This window comes from Giraffa tippelskirchi, chromosome 8 (assembly GCF_054371585.1).
Source record: "Giraffa tippelskirchi isolate mGirTip1 chromosome 8, T2T-mGirTip1v1.2.pri, whole genome shotgun sequence".
NCBI lineage: Eukaryota > Metazoa > Chordata > Mammalia > Artiodactyla > Giraffidae > Giraffa > Giraffa tippelskirchi.
In genome coordinates this window covers 129,263,828-129,283,222 of record NC_137282.1, presented here as the reverse complement: position 1 = coordinate 129,283,222, position 19,395 = coordinate 129,263,828, and the positions used below count along the sequence as shown (strand labels likewise).

The 19,395-nt window shown below is 39.0% G+C and overlaps 1 protein-coding gene across 4 annotated transcripts in view; it reads right to left on the bottom strand.

Moving 5' to 3' along the window:
- The window catches only part of DNAH8 (dynein axonemal heavy chain 8), a 326,388-nt gene that overhangs the window by 100,061 nt on the left and 206,932 nt on the right, over positions 1-19,395 (bottom strand). For all 4 annotated transcript variants that reach the window (XM_081523221.1, XM_081523219.1, XM_081523218.1 and 1 more), the window contains 6 exons: positions 17,487-17,654; positions 16,187-16,402; positions 12,274-12,411; positions 5,344-5,471; positions 4,390-4,561; positions 2,609-2,764 (listed from right to left, as the gene is read on the bottom strand). In XM_081523221.1, the coding sequence (XP_081379347.1) occupies positions 2,609-2,764; positions 4,390-4,561; positions 5,344-5,471; positions 12,274-12,411; positions 16,187-16,402; positions 17,487-17,654 (978 nt within the window). The remainder of the gene's footprint in view (positions 1-2,608; positions 2,765-4,389; positions 4,562-5,343; positions 5,472-12,273; positions 12,412-16,186; positions 16,403-17,486; positions 17,655-19,395) is intronic.

Here is a 19,395-nt window from a genome sequence, read left to right as displayed (position 1 = left end):
GTTTTGTTTTTTCATTTATAATGTGTTTCATTTTTCATTTTTCCTTCCTTACTGAGCACAGAAATGATAGTTTTGTTTCATTTTCTTTTCATTTATGTGTGTTTGTGCATGTGCTTATCCACATACTCAGAAAAATACTACGCTGTCTGGGTAAAAAAGATGCAGTTCAATTTACATACATCCCAGCAGTTGATGGTTTTTAAAATAAGGAAGTGTCTCTGATATATTTCTCTTACTTCCTCAGGAAGCTTCTTGGGACGAGGCTGCATCAGGAAGGACATGACTGAAGACTATCAATGAATTAAATGGAGAAATAAAGCCATGATCAGAAAAAATAAGACTAAGATGAGCAGGGAGATCAGCATCCCAGGGAGGCAAGAGGAGTGAGGAACGGAGCAAGGAGCAAGACAGCTGAGCTGGATGCAGGGAGCTGAGTTCAGGAGGAGGAAGACTCTGGTACACACCACTGGAGCACTTCTGTGTATACAGCTCCTCAGAAGCTGCATTCCCATCTACCCCACTTTCCTTAACTCTTCCCCTCCACTTACACTCTCTGATCTTTGCCAGGATTTTTCTGAGTTTCCTAAGTCAACATAGATTGGAGTCTTAATAAGGTGGGAGAATCTTGGGGGTGCTCCAGAGCAATAGGCCATGTCCCCGTGACTGCAAAGTCTTGATCTCAGAAGGAAATCTTTCGCTATTTCACCACTAAATGTGACGTTTCTTGTAGGCTTTTTGTAAACACTTTTTATCTGATTAAGGAAGGGCCCTCTTAATCTTGGGCTTCCCTGGGGGCTCAGATGGTAAAGAATCTTCCTGCAATACAGGAGACCCAGGTTTGATCCTTGGATCTGGAAAATCCCCTGAAGAAGGGAATGGCTACCCACTCCAGTATTCTGGCCTGGAGAATTCCATGAACAGAGGAGCCTGGCAGGTTATTGTCCAGGGGGTCACAAAAAGCTGGACACGACTGAGCAACTAACTCTTTTCTCCTAATCTCAGTTTGCTGGAAGTTTTGACTTTACCAACTACTTTTTCTGCATTTATCAAGACCACATGATTTTTTTCTGGGTTGGCTTTTGTTTTCATGTAATGATCACACACTTTAATTCATTTAATTCAAGAAATGCAGAAAATATAAAGATGGCATAAAACCATAAATCTAACAAGAAGTTTATGGTGTTGTTGCTGTTGTTCAATTACCCAGTCATATCCAACACTTCATGACCCCATGGACTGCAGCACACCAGGCCTCCCTGTCCCTCACCATCTCTGGGAGTTTGCCCAAGTTTATAGTATAAGTGAAAGTCACTCAGTCATGTTAAACTCTTTGCAACCCCATGGACTGTAGTCCATGGAATTCTCAAGCCAGAATACTGGAGGGGGTAGTTGTTCCCTTCTCCAGGGGATCTTCCCAACCCAGGGATCGAACCCAGGTCTCCCATGTTGCAGGTGGATTCTTTACCAGCTGAGCCACAAGGGAAATCCAAGAATACTGGAGTGGGTAGCTTATCCTTCTCCAGTGGATCTTGCCGACCCAGGAATCAAACTGGGGTCTCCTGCATTGCAGGTGGATTCTTTACCAGTTGAGCTACCAGGAAAGCCCAGTTTATAATATAGTAGAGATAAAAGACAAATGTGCAAAGAATAGTAATTTAAGGCATACTTCCAATCCACAAGAGAAATACAAGGTGTGTGAGGAATCAGGACAGGCTATATGAAGCTGTGGATTCAGGCAACTCTGGCGAAAAGTAGTATTGGATGTGGACTCTGAATAATGTTCAAGACTTTTATCTTAGTTATATAAGTAAAGTGGGCAGTTGGGTGGAGGAAACATTCTGGTTAGTATAATAGACATACTACAAGCAAAACTTTGGGTCCATAAGGCTTGGAACTGGGAACAGTGTCAAGGAAACAGTGAATACTCCACATTGTAATACTGAATTGAAATATCAATGTCACAGGATCCTCAAAGGAGCCAGGAATGTTGGAATCCTACCCGTGTCGACCTCTGCCTTAAGATTATCACCAACTCCAGAGTACGAGCAAGTGCCTGAGTTAGGATGGAGCAAGTGTATTTAAACTGAGGAATCACAAGTCCTGTGCTTGTCATTTTCCTGTAAGCACAATTTCCGGGCCCAGAATAAAAGCCTCATCCAACATGAGCAAAAGCAATACAGCCAGGGAAATGGACAGAGAGAAGGAAAGTGAGATCAAGAGAGATCACAAAAGAGAGAAAATAATCAGGGCCAGGACTTCCCCAGTGGTCCAGTGGCCAAGACTCCCTGCTCCCAATGAAGGGGGCCTGGGTTCGATTCCTGTTCAGGGAACTAGATCTCACATGATGCAACCAAGAGTTCACATACTGCAACTAAAAAGATCTCTTGTGTCACAACTAATACCCAGGGCAGTTAAATAAATAAATAAATATTTTTAAAAAGCAAATAATCAGAGCCTTTGCCCCAAATCACTGTCACGAAACTCAAAGGTGTGAATTAGCAAACAACTGTCACAGAGATGACAATTTAATGACTGACAGATTCAACTGAAATCGTGGGAAAACTTTATGATTTCAAAATTACTTTCCCACCTACCAAATGGCACATACCTGCAAGTCGTTTTCTTTTTCCTTTGATTTAATCCACGTTTTGCCTTGAGTTTGTGGGTCTATGAGGAGTGGGTATCTGGTGGCCTTTGTCACAATGATGCCATTCTGAATTGAGAGGTCATCTCCTGGTAAACCCTGCAGCCCCCACTCACCAATCTGCATAACAGGAAATGGATGTGGCCACATAAAGGAAGACAAGGCTTCTGTTAGTAATTAACAATGCCACAAATAATTTAAAATTTGGACTTTTTTTTTTTTTAGATTAGGACTATGCAACGTTCACATAAAAAAACTCAAATTTACAAAAGTGAACCAAATAACACTAAGTTAAACAAACTTATCATCTAATAAATCCTTTCCCTAGTAACCCGAGACTGGGTGGGATCTAGACGGGCTGGAGTTAGCAGAGACAATGGATATTCTGAGAAGTCATAGCAGGCAAGCCCTAAGGGTTCAGCCTCTGAAATTTCCCCTTCCTGCCCTCTGGTTTTGCTTACTTGGGGGAAGGGGCACTGCACAGCTGGAGGCAGAGAAATTAGGGGACAAGAAATATGACACTGGCAGGAACTCATCAATGACATTTTTCTAAACATTCCTTTCAAAATCAAGAAGCCTCCGTGCTCAGTCACTCTGTCATGTCCAACTCTTTGTGACCCCATGAACTGTAGCCTGCCAGGCTCCTCTGCCCATGGAATTTTCCATGCAAAAATACTGGAGTTGGTTGCCACTTCCTACTCCAGGGGATATTCCTGACCCAGGAACAGAACCTGCAACTTCTGCATTAGCAGGCGGACTCTTTACCACTGTGCCACCTGGGAAACCTGACTCCACATAGTCAATAAAATCACCCAAGATGCAGTGAAGCCTCCACTTTCGTTAAATTATCTCAGCTCCTCCAAAGGCCATCATCAGTGTGTTTCCAATACATTATCTAGTCCCTGTAGGGACCAGCTGAACACTGTTTGAGTTGGAAAAGATAATTTTTTGACTTTTAAATAGAGATAACTTGAAATTAATAGCTTGGCTTCCCTAAGGAAACTGCAACTGGGGAACATACTTACAAATCAAAAATCAGCTTGTGAATACAAATTGCCTGGGAAGCATTTAATACTGTAAGAGCTCTGTAAGATATACCGAAAATTGACAATGGCATCAAATTCCTAGCAAGAAAAGTTAGTCTAGCAGTGCACGTTATCACTCAGTGATGCCAGAATGTGCTACTGTATTACACTGTTAGACATTATAAAAAGATGGTTAATAATCAAAAGAAAGTTAATAATACCAATACTTACAGCCTAGCTAATGCCTACATCTTCCTAGAATGTTTGTAAGAGAATGAGATTCAATAAGAATGGTGTAAATAATGGAGGGTTAGAAGAAGAGCTCAATATTAGCAAGGCTGTAGCTCAAAAATTATCTTTTCACTCAAAGCAGTGCAACTGAAGACGTGGGTTTGATACCTGGGTTGGGAAGATCCCCTGGAGAAGGAAATGGCAACCCCCTCCAGTATTCTTGCCTGGAGAATCCCATGGACAGAGGAACCCGATGGGCCACAGTCCATGGGGTCACAAAGAGTCAGACCTGACTGAGAGACCAATTTGAAAGCAAGATTTCTTAAAATGCAAAAGAACTTTTGCATCACAAAGAAAAAATTTTTGCCATGCTTCAGCATTTTGAAAATGATCTTTTTAATTAAATGCAAAAAGAATAAGTCAGGCATACCTTGATTTCTTGTGAATAAAATGAAATTCAACTAATGATATAAGGAAAGTAACACTTACTGTTGGAGGATCCACCAACATTGAAATAAGATTCAGGTTTTCAGTGAAAGGAATCTTCCGTGCTTTCAACTCTATCTCCCATTGCTCTTTCAGCAAATAGTTCCTAAATATCTGATTGAAAGGACCAAGGTAGGACAGGAATCCAGTGCACAGCAGAATATCACCTACAAGCCTGTTAAGAAACAATAAAGTGAATCACCAACATGTTTTAAGCTCTCCCAGTAAGGAATCTGAAAGGCCATCGGGCAGTTTCGTTACTAGTTCGTTACTAGGTGAAGTTCTTCTCTGCTCCCTGCATAACACTTGGCAACAAGACATGGAGAGGGTAAAGAAGCCAGCCTAAAGGCCCCAAACAGGGTAGGAGTGAGGCAAGTCCTTGCATTTTGGGCAAGTCCAGGAGCAAGAAAGAAGCTCCTTCCTGAAGCCTACAGGTCCTGAAGCTTGACTTCCAGATGAGGAAGAAACATGTCCTGGTCCTGTTCATAGTCAGTCTTGATTAAACCACTACTTCTTTGTCATCCTCTTTCTTTTTTCTTTTGCCATTCTCCTACTCCCCTCTCATTCCCACTCTTGCAGTTTTCAGAAGCCACCAGCCCAAGATGCCCTTCCATTTAGAACAAATTGTCTACACTTTCAAAATCCTTGAGGTGACAGGTATAGAACTGGAACCAGTATCTAGATTGTTCTGGCAAATCCAGATGATATCAGAAGCACTCCCACACAAAAAAATTGAGTTAAAAAATGTTTCACCAAGTTTTCTTCTCTCTGTTTTAGAGTGTGGGACGCAAGCTGTAAGCACTTTCTTTGATGGTGGGATCCCGGCATGCGGACATGGAAATGGAGGAAAAAAGCACTTCAAGGAATCTGACTTTATGCTCCCTCATGTCACAAGAGTTGGCCTTGGGGGTGATGACTAAGAAGGAGAGCAATTATAACAAAGACCAAAGTTGATACCTATTAATCTGAGCTCTGAACTCTTTGCTTTGCTGAGTCCATCGGACTTTTTCTCCACTCAGTCCATCGATGAGGGTGGAAGCTGCCTGCATCTTTTTCCGGCACATGTCAGCATCATTAAGCAAATCCTACATTCATAAAAGGAGAATGTCTCAGAGAACTTTCTAAACTGCTTAATGAAACATCCATTCTATTGACATGTAAAAATACCTGGAGGAATTTCTCAATGTGCAAAATAAACATAATCTAAAAATACACTGTCAGTAAAATTTTACGTATTAAATTCTTATAATTCATTCATAATACAGTTATTTCACCTTACAAAATTTCAAAAGGAGCCATTTTGAAAAGGAGATCCAAATTACATAGCTTAAATAGGATTTCTATTAAATATTTTCAAAACAATAAATATAACTTTTAAAGCCCTGGATTTAATAATGACTGAGTTTTTTGCGGTTTATAAAGGATTTTTTTTTTTCTCCAGAAAAAATCTACACGACAGTAATACACTGCAGCCAGCTTGTATCAGCTCAAAGGAATCAACTGTTAACATTTTTCAGAAAATTTGTGAGCTGGCGTTAAACAAAGCCACTATTAAAAACTAAATTGTAACGAAAATGAAAACACAACAACCCAAAACCTATGGGACACTGTAAAAGCAGTGTTAAGGGGAAGATTCATAGCAATACAGTCTCACCTCAAGAAACAAGAAAAAAGCCAAATAAATAACCTAACTCTACACCTAAAGCAACTAGAAAAGGAAGAAATAAAGAACCCCAGGGTTAGTAAAAGGAAAGAAATCTTAAAAATTAGGGCAGAAATAAATGCAAGAGAAACAAAAGAGGCCATAGAAAAAATCAACAAAGCCAAAAGCTGGTTCTTTGAGAAGATAAATAAAATTGACAAGCCATTAGCCAGACTCATCAAGAAACAAAGGGAGAAGAATCAAATCAACAAAATCAGAAATGAAAACGGAGAGATCACAACAGACAACACAGAAATACAAAGGATCATAAGAGACTATTATCAGCAACTATATGCAAATAAAATGGACAACTTGGAAGAAATGGATAAATTCTTAGAAAAGTACAACTTCCCAAAACTGAACCAGGAAGACATAGAAAATCTCAACAGACCCATCACAAGCATGGAAATTGAAACTGTAATCAGAAATCTTCCAGCAAACAAAATCCCAGGACCAGATAGCTTCACAGCTGAATTCTACAAAAAATCTAGAGAAGAGCTAATACCTATCCTACCCAAACTCTTCTAGAAAATTGAAAAGGAAGGTAAACTTCCAAACTCATCCTATGAGGCCACCATCACCCTAATACCAAAACCTGACAAAGATGCCACAAAAAAGAAAACTACAGGCCAATATCACTGATGAACAGAGATGCAAAAATCCTTAATAAAATTCTAGCAAACAGAATCCAACAACATATTAAAAAGATCACACATAATGACCAAGTGGGCTTTATCCCAGGGATGCAAGGATTCTTCAATATCAGCAAATCAATCAATGTAATACACCACATAAACAAATTGAAAAATAAAAACCAGATGATTATTTCAATAGATGCAGAGAAAGCCTTTGACAAAATTCAACACCCATTATGATAAAAACCCTCTGAAAAGCAGGAAGAGAAGGAACATACCTCAACATAATAAAAGCTATATATGACAAACCCACAGCAAACATTATCCCTAAATGGTGAAAAACTGAAAGCATTTCCCCTAAAGTCAGGATCAAGACAAGGGTGCCCACTCTCACCACTACTATTCAACATAGTTTTGGAAGTTTTGGCCACAGCAATCAGAGCAGAAAAAGAAATAAAAGGAATCCAGATTGGAAAAGAAGTAAAACTCTCACTGCTGATGACATGATCCTCTACATAGAAAACCCTAAACACCACCAGAAAATTACTAGAGCTAATCAATGAATACAGTAAAGTTGCAGGATATAAAATTAACACACAGAAATCCCTTACATTCCTATACACTAACAACAAGAAAACAGAAAGAGAAATTAAGGAAACAATTCCATTCACCATCACAATGAAAATAATAAAATAGTTAGGAATATATCTACCTAAAGAAACAAAAGACCTATATATAGAAAACTATAAAACACTGGTGAAAGAAATCAAAGAGGACACAAACAGATGGAGAAATATACCTTGTTCATGGATCGGAAGAATCAATATAGTGAAAATGAGTATACTACCCAAAGCAATCTATAGATTCAATGCAATCCCTATCAAGCTTCCAATGGTATTCTTCAGAGAACTAGAACAAATAATTTCACAATTTGTATGGAAATACAAAAACCTCAAACAGCCAAAGCAATCTTGAGAAAGAAGAATGGAACTGGAGGAAATCAACCTGCCTGACTTCAGACTCTACTACAAAGCCACAGTCGTCAAGACAGTATGGTACTGGCCAAGGACAGAAATATAGATCAATGGAACAAAACAGAAAGCCCAGAGATAAATCCATGCACCTATGGACACCTTATCTTCGACAAAGGAGGCAAGAATATACAATGGAGAAAAGACAATCTCTTTAACAAGTGGTGCTGGGAAAACTGGTCAGCCACTTATAAAAGAATGAAACTAGAACACTTTCTAACACCATACACAAAAATAAACTCAAAATGGATTAAAGATCTAAAAGTAACACCAGAAACTATAAAACTACTAGAAGAAAACATAGGGAAAACACTCTCCTATATAAACCACAGCAGGATCCTTTATGACCCACCTCCCAGAATGTTGGAAATAAAAGCAAAAATAAACAAATGGGACCTAATTAAAATTAAAAGCTTTTGCACAACAAAGGAAACTATAAGCAAGGTGAAAAGACAGCCTTCAGAATGGGAGAAAATAACAGCAAACTAAGCAACGGACAAAGAATTAATCTCAAAAATATACAAGCAACTTCTGCAGCTCAATTCCAGAAAAATAAACAACCCAATCAAAAAGTGGGCCAAAGAACTAAACAGACACTTCTCCAAAGAAGACATACAGATGGCTAACAAACACATGAAAAGATGCTCAACATCACTCATTATCAGAGAAATGCAAATCAAAACCACGCCCATCAGAATGGCTGCTATCCAAAAGACTACAAGCAATAAATGCTGGAGAGGGTGTGGAGAAAAGGGAACCCTCTTACACTGTTGGTGGGAATGCAAACTAGTACAGCCACTATGGAGAACAGTGTGGAGATTTCTCAAAAAACTGGAAATAGAACTGCCATATGACCCAGCAATCCCACTGCTGGGCATACACACTGAGGAAACCAGAATTGAAAGAAACACGTGTACCCCAATGTTCATCGCAGCACTGTTTATAATAGCCAGGACATGGAAGCAGCCTAGATGCCCAATAGCAAACGAATGGATAAGGAAGCTGTGGTTCAGTTCAGTTCAGTCGCTCAGTTGTGTCAGACTCTTTGCGACCCCATGAATTGCAGCACGCCAGGCCTCTCTGTCCATCACCAACTCCCGGAGTCCACCCAAACCCATGTCCATCGAGTTGGTTATGCCATCCAACCATCTCATCCTCTGTTGTCCCCTTCTCCTCCCGCCCCCAATCCTACTCAGCATTAGGGTCTTTTCCAATGAGTCAACCCTTCGCGTGAGGTGGCCAAAGTATTGGAGTTTCAGCTTCAACATCAGACCTTCCAATGAACACCCAGGATTGATCTCCTTTAGGATGGATTGATTGGATCTCCTTGCAGTCCAAGGGACTCTCAAGAGTCTTCTCCAACACCACAGTTCAAAAGCATCAATTCTTTGGCGCTCAGCTTTCTTCACCGTCCAACTCTCACATCCATACGTGACCACTGGAAAAACCATAGCTTTGACTAGACGAACTTTTGTTGGCAAAGTAATGTCTCTGCTTTTCAATATGCTATCTAGGTTGGCCATAACCTTCCTTCCAAGGAGTAAGCATCTGTTAATTTCATGGCTGCAATCACCATCAGCAGTGATTTTGGAGCCCAAAAAAATAAAGTCTGACACTGTTTCCACTGTTTCCCCATCTATTTCCCATGAAGTGATAGGACCAGATGCCATGATCTTAGTTTTCTGAACGTTGAGCTTTAAGCCAAGTTTTTCACTCTCCTCTTTCACCTTCATCAAGAGGCTCTTTAGTTCGTCTTCACTTTCTGCCATAAGGGTGGTGTCATCCGCATATCTGAGGTTATTGATATTTCTCCCGGCAATCTTGATTCCAGCTTGTGTTTCTTCCAGCCCAAAGTTTCTCATGATGCACTCTGCATATAAGTTAAATAAGCAGGGTGACAATATACAGCCTTGACGTACTCCTTTTCCTATTTGGAACCAGTCTGTTGTTCCATGTCCAGTTCTAACTGTTGCTTCCTGACCCGCAGACACGTTTCTCAAGAGACAGGTCAGATGGTCTGGTATTCCCATCTCTTTCAGAATTTTCCACAGTTTATTGTGATCCACACAGTCAAAGGCTTTGGCATAGTCAATAAAGCAGAAATAGATGTTTTTCTGAAACTCTCTTGCTTTTTTGATGATACACAATGGAATATTACTCAGCCATTAAAAAGAATACATTGGAATCAGTTCTAATGAGGTGGATGAAACTGAAGCCTATTATACAGAGTGAAGTAAGCCAGAAAGAAAAACACCAATACAGTATACTAACACATATATATGGTATTTAGTTAATCGATAAAGATAACCCTGTATGAAAGACATCAAAAGAGACACAGAAAAATAGAATAGTATTATGGACTCTATGGGAGAGGACGAGGGTGGGATGATATGGGAGAATGGCACTGAAGCATGTAAATTATCATATGTGAAACGAATCGCCAGTCGTTCGATGCATGATACAGGGCGCTCAGGGCTAGTGCACCAGGATGATCGGGAGGGATGGGATGGGGAAGGAGGTGGGAGGGGGGTTCTGGAAGGGGAAAAGACGTACACCCATGGTGGATTCATGTCAATGTATGGCAAAACAAATACAATATTGCAAAGTTAAAAAATAGATAAATTAACTAATTTAAAATTAAAAAAATAAAAAATAAATTATATAAACTTACAATTAAGCCCATTATATTAAAGTTAATGAATAATAAGTTGGCTTAAAGCTCAACATTCAGAAAACTAAGATCATGGCATCCGGTCCCATCACTTCATGGCAGATAGACGGGGAAACAGTGGAAACAGTGGCTGACTTTATTTTTCTGGGCTCCAAAATCACTGCAGATGGTGACTGCAACCATGGAATTAAAAGACGCTTACTCCTTGGAAGGAAAGCTATGACCAACCTAGACAGCATATTGAAAAGCAAAGACATTACTTTGTCAACAAAGGTCCATCTAGTCAAGGCTATGGTTTTTCCAGTGGTCATGTATGGATGTGAGAGTTGGAGTATAAAGAAAGCTGAGCACTGAAGAATTGATGCTTTTGAGCTGTGGTGTTGGAGAAGACTCTTGAGAGTCCCTTGGACTGCAAGAAGATCCAACCAGTCCATCCTAAAGGAGATCAGTCCTGGGTGTTCATTGGAAGGACTGATGTCGAAGCTGAAACTCCAGAACGTTGGCCACATGATGCGAAGAACTGACTCATTTGAGAAGACCCTGATGCTGGGAAAGATTGAGGGCAGGAGGAGAAGGGGATGAAAGAGGATGAGATGGTTGGATGGCATCACCGACTCAATGAACACGGGTTTGGGTGAACTCCAGGAGTTGGTGACGGACAGGGAGGCCTGGAGTGCTGCGGTTCATGGGGTTGCGAAGAGTTGGACACGATTGAGCGACTGAACTGAACTGAATCAATAATCAAAATTCATAAATTCCTAACTGTTGACTATATTTTTGTATTATCTATACTCCTGGGTTAAGTTCTTCGCATCTGCATGGTGGCAATAGTATATAATGGCATGCTCATTTTCTCTCTCAATTGCCTCATTGATAGCTTAGAACTGACAGTGGAGGAGGTACCTAGATCACAGAAATAAGCAAACACTGCAAATCAAGTCTTTCTTCTCCCCTCGGCCCCCGCCCCCACAAGCTGATCCTTTCCTGCAGGTGCTGTCGGAGGGGATGGGGTGACATCCTCAATCCGCCCACTTTTGATCCCTGAGTGGGTGAGGGATCTGAGTGCTGACTGGGCCCCTGGTCCAGGAGTCTTGGTGCTATTTCCTCCTGTAGCCCAGAGTTTGATGTGGAGGGCAATGATGCCCAGCTTCTTGCATCTCTGGGCTACATCCTGGGCAGCCAACATGGCAGCATATGGAGAGGACTCATCTCAGTCAGCCTTCCAATTAATTCATCTCATCAATTACATGGCAGATAGTTTTCCTGCCAGAAAGATCAGTGTCATGGACAAAAGCCTTGTTGAAGGATGCAAAGATGTGGCACACACCAAATACATTTTCTCCTTCAGCCTCCTGAGGGCTGAAGCTGATGTTCTCCCTTCTTTTCTTTCCCTTTGCGAGGTGCCACTTCTGCTCAACTTTTCCAGACTCCACCACCAGCCAGAGAAAGAGCCAAGCTGACTGTTGAATGTTTACCAGATCACCACTGCTACAACCTATACCATGAGGTCGTATTAGGATCCCCATTTGACAGTAAAGTTAGTAAGTTAGTCACTTTCAACTGCACAATTCATAAGTGTCTGATATGGATCTCAAACCCAGTGTTCTGACTCCAAAGTCAGTACTCCTGTGTATCACATCACAGCTTCTTCTTATAGAAAACAATCATTAAAAACAGAAAAAAGAATGCAGAGTGTTGAAGGTCCAAAAAAAGTAGACATGGCCAGTGAGGAAGGGCATTCAGGTTAATATTTTTTCATTGCAAACATATGCCTGATCCCTAAATACAACACATACTGGGGTAGCATTTCAGTATGTCATATTAGTAATTTCTGTTTTTTAATCTCACCATTTTCTCATTCATTGCTGCATCAAATTTGGCTTGCACTTTATCCAGCTCAGCTTGTTTCTCATCCAGCAGTGCCTGGGCCTTGCCCAGTTCAGCATTGGCAACTGCTAAGCGGCCCTCCTGCTTGGCCAGGTTAGCCTTAAAAGGAAGAAGATGTGATTGGTGTAGAGGTGTATTAGCGCTATGAAACTTTCATGCTTGTAATTGGTAAATAATAACATAAGTTAACACATAATTTTTGGCCTATTTGGAAGTTGTTTATTTCATTGTCTTCAGCTGGGGAAGCAGAGAAATGTCACTGAAGTTCTTTTTTTTTCCTTTTAATTATTAATGTTCAGTATGGAAAACACAGAAATGTATGGGAAGGAGAAAAATAATCACTCATGATTTTACACATAAAAGAGTCTATGAGTATTGTGTTAACAAATGGATAACTACCATTTTGATATTTTTTTCACTTAGAGTAGTATAATCATTTCCTTACATTGTTAAACACTTTATGAACATTAATTACATGGCTGTGTGATATCCCACAATTTGGATATATCGTAATTTCCTTAACTTATATGCACTTATACACATTTCTTTCCCCTTCCTCCATTTTAAACTGTTATAAATACTCTTAAATATGCAAACATTTAGCATTGTTTTTGGGGTAAGAATTTTTGAAGTGAAATGGCTGTAATGAAAAACAGTAGCTTTTCATCTTTCTCTCAGTCCTACAGCATGATAATTACTTGTTTCTTATAAATTTCAAGTAATAATCAGTAAAGTAATATAGCTCTAGAGCCTTCTGGGATAGAAGTTCTTTGATAACTTTCTCATTTTCTTTCTCAATATTTGTGGTTTGAAATTAGCTCTTTTTCTCAGAAAATTTTTATTTCACTTAGATTTTCTAATGTATTTACAAATAACTGTAAATTTTGCCTCAATTATTTAAATCTACAACCTGTAATTATATGGATTTATGTATTATAGGCATTTATTTTTGTGTATTTTCTTGTTGATTAGTTTTCGTATTTATTTATTTACTTATTTGGTAGCATTGGGTCTTAGTTGCGGCATGCGGGCTTAGTTGCCATGCGGCAAGTGGGATCTTAGTTGCCTGACGAGGGGTGGAATCCACATCCCCTGCATTGGAAGGCAGATTCTTAACTACTGGACCACCAGAGAAGTCCCTGATTAGTTTTTCATACATATCATATACATAGTTGTTGTTCAGTTGCTAACTCATGTCTGACTCTTTGCGACCCCAAGGACTACAGCACGCCAGGTTTCCCTGTCCTTCATTATCTCCCAGAGCTTGCTCAAACTCATGTCCATTGAGTCGGTGATGCCATCCAGCCATTTCATCCTCTGTCGTCCCCTTCTCCTCCGGCCCTGAATCCTTCCCAGCATCGGCATCTTTTCCAATGAGTTGGCTCTTATATGTATGTGTATATTGCAAAGCACCAATTCTTTAATTTTGCTACTTTTTTTCTGATTTTTAACCTTATTTTTATTAACTCTTTCTACTTTTATTAACCTCTATGTGTGTGTGTGTATGTGTTTGTGCACACACACATATATATATATATCCTACTGTTTAGTTCTTTGGTTCACTTAAGGGTTAAGGTACCATTTTGGCCACCTCACAAAGTTTGACAGAAAGCAAACAAAATTCTATAAAGCAATTATCCTTCAATAAAAAATAAATAAATTTGAAAAGCTTTCATAACTAGATTTTTGTTATCATTTTCTACACAGAATTGACTGGCTTTATTTTTTTTTTTAAGTGTTCTAATTGTATTGCTTATAGTCAGAGAATGAGATTTCAGCAATTTTTGCTTTTAGGGATTGAATCAACGTTTTCTTTTGGGACTGCATATCATCAATTTTTGTAAATATTTCTTGGACACTAGAAATAATTTCACATACTTCATTCATATTGAAGAAAGTCCAATGTAGCTGTTCAAGCTTAAAAATAACGTATTATAAAAGCTCTATATAATTACTAATTTATGCCTACTCAGGACTGGCTACATAAAAGCACAAAACGAAACTGTAGAGCTGCTTGTTTAAAAATTATTAAGGATTTTAAGAGGGTGATGGCAGAGCATTAAGCCGAGCATGGTCCCTTCTGAAGCTGGCCTTCTGCCTACCAGACCTGTCGTGGATTGATAGTCTATGCCATAGTCTCAAATTATAGGAATTTAAAAAAAAACTCCACATAAAATATTAATGGATTTTGGCTTATGTAATTTGATGTTATTTTATTTCATAAAGCATTATTACAATTAATTCTTACTGTGTATCATAATTTTTATCCATAAAAATAACTGCTCTTATAAGTGCTTTTTTCTTGAATTCTATACTTACAGTAATATTTCTTTCTTGATATCTGTTAGTTTGAGTGTATTTGCTATATTTGCTCATCATTTGTCTTTGTTAAAACTTTCTTATTTTTAATTTATTTTCTATTTTTCTTCAAGTTACCTCTGTGCACAATTTAAAGAGTCAGCCATTTCTATAAGGCTTATTATGAAAACAGTAACCCCTGCCCCCTTGCTCTCCACTTTCAATTCCACAGAACAACCACTTCCAACCCTTCTAGCTTTATGGGATGGGCTGGGGCTGGGGAGTGGGGGATAGTATGTGTCTGGGTGGTACATTTTGTTAATCTTTTGCACTCCTGAAAATGTTATTTTTGTTCTCTCAGATATAAAGGACAATCTGGCCCAGTATAGATGGTATGTGTGCGAGAGAGAGAGTGAGTGAGAATGTGTTTATCCCTTAACACTTAAATTGCATCCTTAAGATCTTTTGGGGACTTCCCTGGTGGCCTGGTAATTAAGACTTTGACTTCCAACGTAGGGGGTGTGGGTTTGATCCCAGGTCAGGGAGCAAGGATTCCACATGACAGAAAACAGAAGTAATTCTGTAACAAAGTCAATAAAGACTATAAAAATGGTCCACATCAAAAAAAAAAAAAAAAGAATGTCTTTTTGTTCCCTCATACATTGAGGATAAGGAAATGGCAACCCACTCCAGTATTCTTGCCTGGAGAATCCCATGGACAGAGGAGCCTGGCAGGCTACAGTACACGGGGTCACAAAGTCGGACATGACTGAGCGATTATCACTCCCTTGCTCACACTGAGGGCAGTTTGGTCAGTAACTGAATTCTTAGAGGCCAGTAATTTCCTCTGCATATGTTTTTCTGTTGCTGCTAAGTCACTTCAGTTTTTCTGTTTCTGTCTAGTATTTAGGGTTGTGGCAAGACTGTGACGTCCTGATTTTTCTTCTTTTGTAAGCCATCTTTTAAATTTTGTTTCTCAGGTACCTATAAGCTTCTCTTCCTGTCTTTGAAATTTAAAACATTTCTAGGTGTTGATCTTAATTTTCATAAATTTTGTTTGGAATATAGTAATCAAATTCAATCTCCAAACCTAATCACCAAACTTAAAGATATGGCCAATTTTCTTTCATGATAGCTCAGTCATGTCCGACTCTTAGCAACTGCATGGACTATACAGTCCATGGAATTCTCCAGACCAGAATACTGGAGTGGGTAGCCTTTCCTTTCTCAGCAGATCTTGCCGACCCAGGAATTGAACTGGGGTCTCCTGCATTGCAGGTGGATTCTTTACCAGCTGAGCTACCAGGGAAGCCCCAATTATTATTCCCAATAAACTCATGCCTTGTTTAAGTTAACAAATTGGTTTTGGTTTCTTGTCTGTGATGCCAAGAAGCATGCAACAGTTATGAAAAGAATGAGAAACTGTGACAGGGCATACAGAGAAAAGAAAAATCTGGTCATGGAGAAACCTACCTTTATTAGTCTAAATTATGCTTTGTTTTTTAACAGCAGTGATACTGATGACTGATTTTATTAAACACTGATTTACTGGGAGAAGGAGGGAAAAAATTTTTACCTTCAGAGGCAACACTTCTCTGTTGACACCATAAAATGTTGCCATAGCAAGTGTCCAAGACAGCAGACCAGCCACATTCCCACAGACTTTTTTGGCACTTTCAAAAGTGTAATCATCCATGTTAAAATATGGCTGTAGTAACTCAACAGTCTCTTCATTTATTGTGTCCTTGGGGAACTGCTGAAGACTCCACAGGAATCCTGTTGCACTCATCAACTGAAAAATAGTATTACAGCATGTGAGCTCTGGAAGAAAATACGTACTTTCTTTCTGAGTTAGTATGTACTTCTAAATTGAATTTTTTTCAAAGAAGTAATAATTGATTTGCTCTAAACATACAAATCAAGACTATGGCAGTAGTCAACCTAAAGCTGTAAATTGCAAGTTGTCTTCCCATTTCCATGGAGAAGAGCAAAGAAGAAAAACAATGTAAGTTTCCCATCTAGTGAGTGCGGTTAAATGCCACCAACCACACAAGCCCCTTTTTAGACTGAGTTGGGTTGACATCAAGATTGTGCCAATACTTCACTGGGTAATATGCATTTAAGTGCATATTATGTTTTTTTTTTAATTGGACTATAGTTGCTTTGTAATGTTGTGTTAGTTTCTACTGTAAGCAAAGTGAATCAGCAACATATATACACATACTCCCTCTTCCTTAGATTTCTTCCCATTTAGGTCATCACAGAGCACTGAGTAGAGTTCCCTGTGCCATACAGTAGGTTCTCACTAGTTGTCTATTTTATACACATATTATGTTTTTGTGGGGGGGGGGACAATAATATTCTATGGTCTGGATGAACCATTGTTTTTTTAACCACTCACATACCGAAGGGCATCTTGGTTGCTTCCAAGCTTTGGAAATTATGAGTAAAGCTGCTATAAAAACACCTGTGAGCAGGCTTTTGTGTGGATATAAGTTTTCAGCTCATCTGGGTAAATACTGAGGAGCATGATTGCTGAATTGAATGGTAAGATGATATTTACTTTTGCACCATGCCTTCTTTTTCAACATCTTTATTTAGGTATAATTTACAATAAAATCTCCCCATTAAAAAAAAAAAGACCGTGCCAATACTAGGTATGGGTTCTGGACAGATTTTTACAAAAAGAGGGCATTCAGCTTTAAAAATCTTACATTTTAAAGAGGCATTACATTTTGAGAGATGCAATTTAAGATAAATTCTTCAGTATACAACAATCAATTATTTGTCTGCCAGTGTGTCTGGCCTATATTGAGTGTCCTGGGATGCAGACACCTGGTACACCTCAAAGGACTTATAGAGATAGATTTACTTACTTTTAATGACTCGCCCCATGATGGCTTGCAGCAAGGTTTTTCTGGATCCATAGTGACAGGGTCAATCTTCTTTTGAAATAGTAACAGAACACAGTCCATGATTCTCATAATAAGATGAGGGGGCTTTGCAAGTTTCCTGACTGTGGCAATATCATTTGGCTTGATAGTCTGTATTTGGGGTTAGGGATGAGAATATGTTTTGTTGAGTAGCATTCCTAGTCATATGGAAATCTCATATTTTTAAAAAATAAAAATGGAAAATTTTAAAACATATTTTCTTTCCAATTCCTGACATTTACATCAAGGGTTTGCATTCCAAGATTCTTACGTAATGGATCTTTCGTTGTTAAGTTAGGATTTCTGTTTCCTTGTTTGCATTTCCCCCCCAAATTCTCAATGAATTGGTTTAGAATATCACTACCATTCATCGGCCATCAGCCCAGACCTCCATTAGCAACAACTGTCATTAATGTTTACCATTTAGATAAGTTCATCTTCAAAGCGTAGAGTCTATATTACATATGAGTATTAAAAGAGGGGCAAGGCCCTGAATATCAGAAACCTCACCTTCAGTTTTCATTTTGAAGGTTTCCCTGTCTATGAAAGGGAGAGAATTCGAAGGAGACAAGAAAAGTTATTGTAACATATGACTCATAAAAATATTTTGAAAGTTCCCATCTGTGAGCTGAGTTAGAAATAGGACATCTCCTGACATTCAAGTCAAGAAGGACTGGGACATCATATGACCCATAAAAACTCCTAAGATTCATTTGGCTCAGTGATCATTCTCTCATGTGTTATCATAGGACCCACAAAAGAAGTGAGGGTGGAGAGTGTGTCCAGGTCATTGTCACAATTTTATTAAATGGTGATCGTAAATCGATTAATACATTTAACAATCACAGGCATTCTCCCATATAAAATAAGAGCAAAACCAAAACAGCCCTGTCCTCAGAATCTTTCAAAGAGAGAGAAACACAGTCACCCTAAACTATGATTATCTGCCACGACAGAAGTCTAGGAGTGATAGGAAAACAAAGGAGGTTCAGGGCTTCCTGGAAGGGATGAAATCTGAGCTTGGTCTTGCAGATTGACTCTTACTAGTTAGTGAAAGTTGGGAAAAGTAGAAAGTGTTCCTGGCAGAGAGAGAGAGACCCATTTAAAAGTAACAGACCATAATTATTGCAGAAGCATTTAGGTGTTTCCGTATGGCTGGATCATGTTGTGTGTACGGACAAAATAAGATAAAACTGAAGGGGCAGACCGGAGCCAGATATCACAGCAGTAGCACTAATATTTATTGAGTATCTCCTATGTGCCCAGTGAACTATTCATTACTTTTTAATGCATACATTGATTCTTCAAAGATCAAGGAAGAATTAGAATCTTGACAGAGACCCAAGAGAGTTAAGTGAATTTTACTTGAGACTATCTATCATATGGTCATGAGAGGCAAATGGAGATCTGCTTGCCTCTGAAGCTGTCCCTTCTTGCTTCACAGCCCTGGATACCTATCTTGGGAATTTAAATGTAAGAGAAACGGGAACCGTAAGAGGATTTTTTTTTAAATGTTAAAGGGTGCATGACATAACCTAGTTAGGGTGCTGAAGGAACTGAGGAGGCTGTCTGTATAATCTGAATCCCTTAGGCTACAGTTTAAGCCACTAATCACAGGCATTATTCCTCAGTTCTCAGGGAAAGCTGCTTTGTGGAATGAAAGTAAGTTATGGGAAGTAAAGACTTAAAAAAAAAAAACTTAGGAAATGTAATCAGCAGAATAAGTATTCTTATTCAAGATTCAGAGATTACAAATCACATTAAGAATTCAACTCAGTTTTCTGATTACAAAAATCCCATAGCTAAATTTTGTGTAACAAAACATGGTACCAGCTAGGACTTGTGTTGGGAG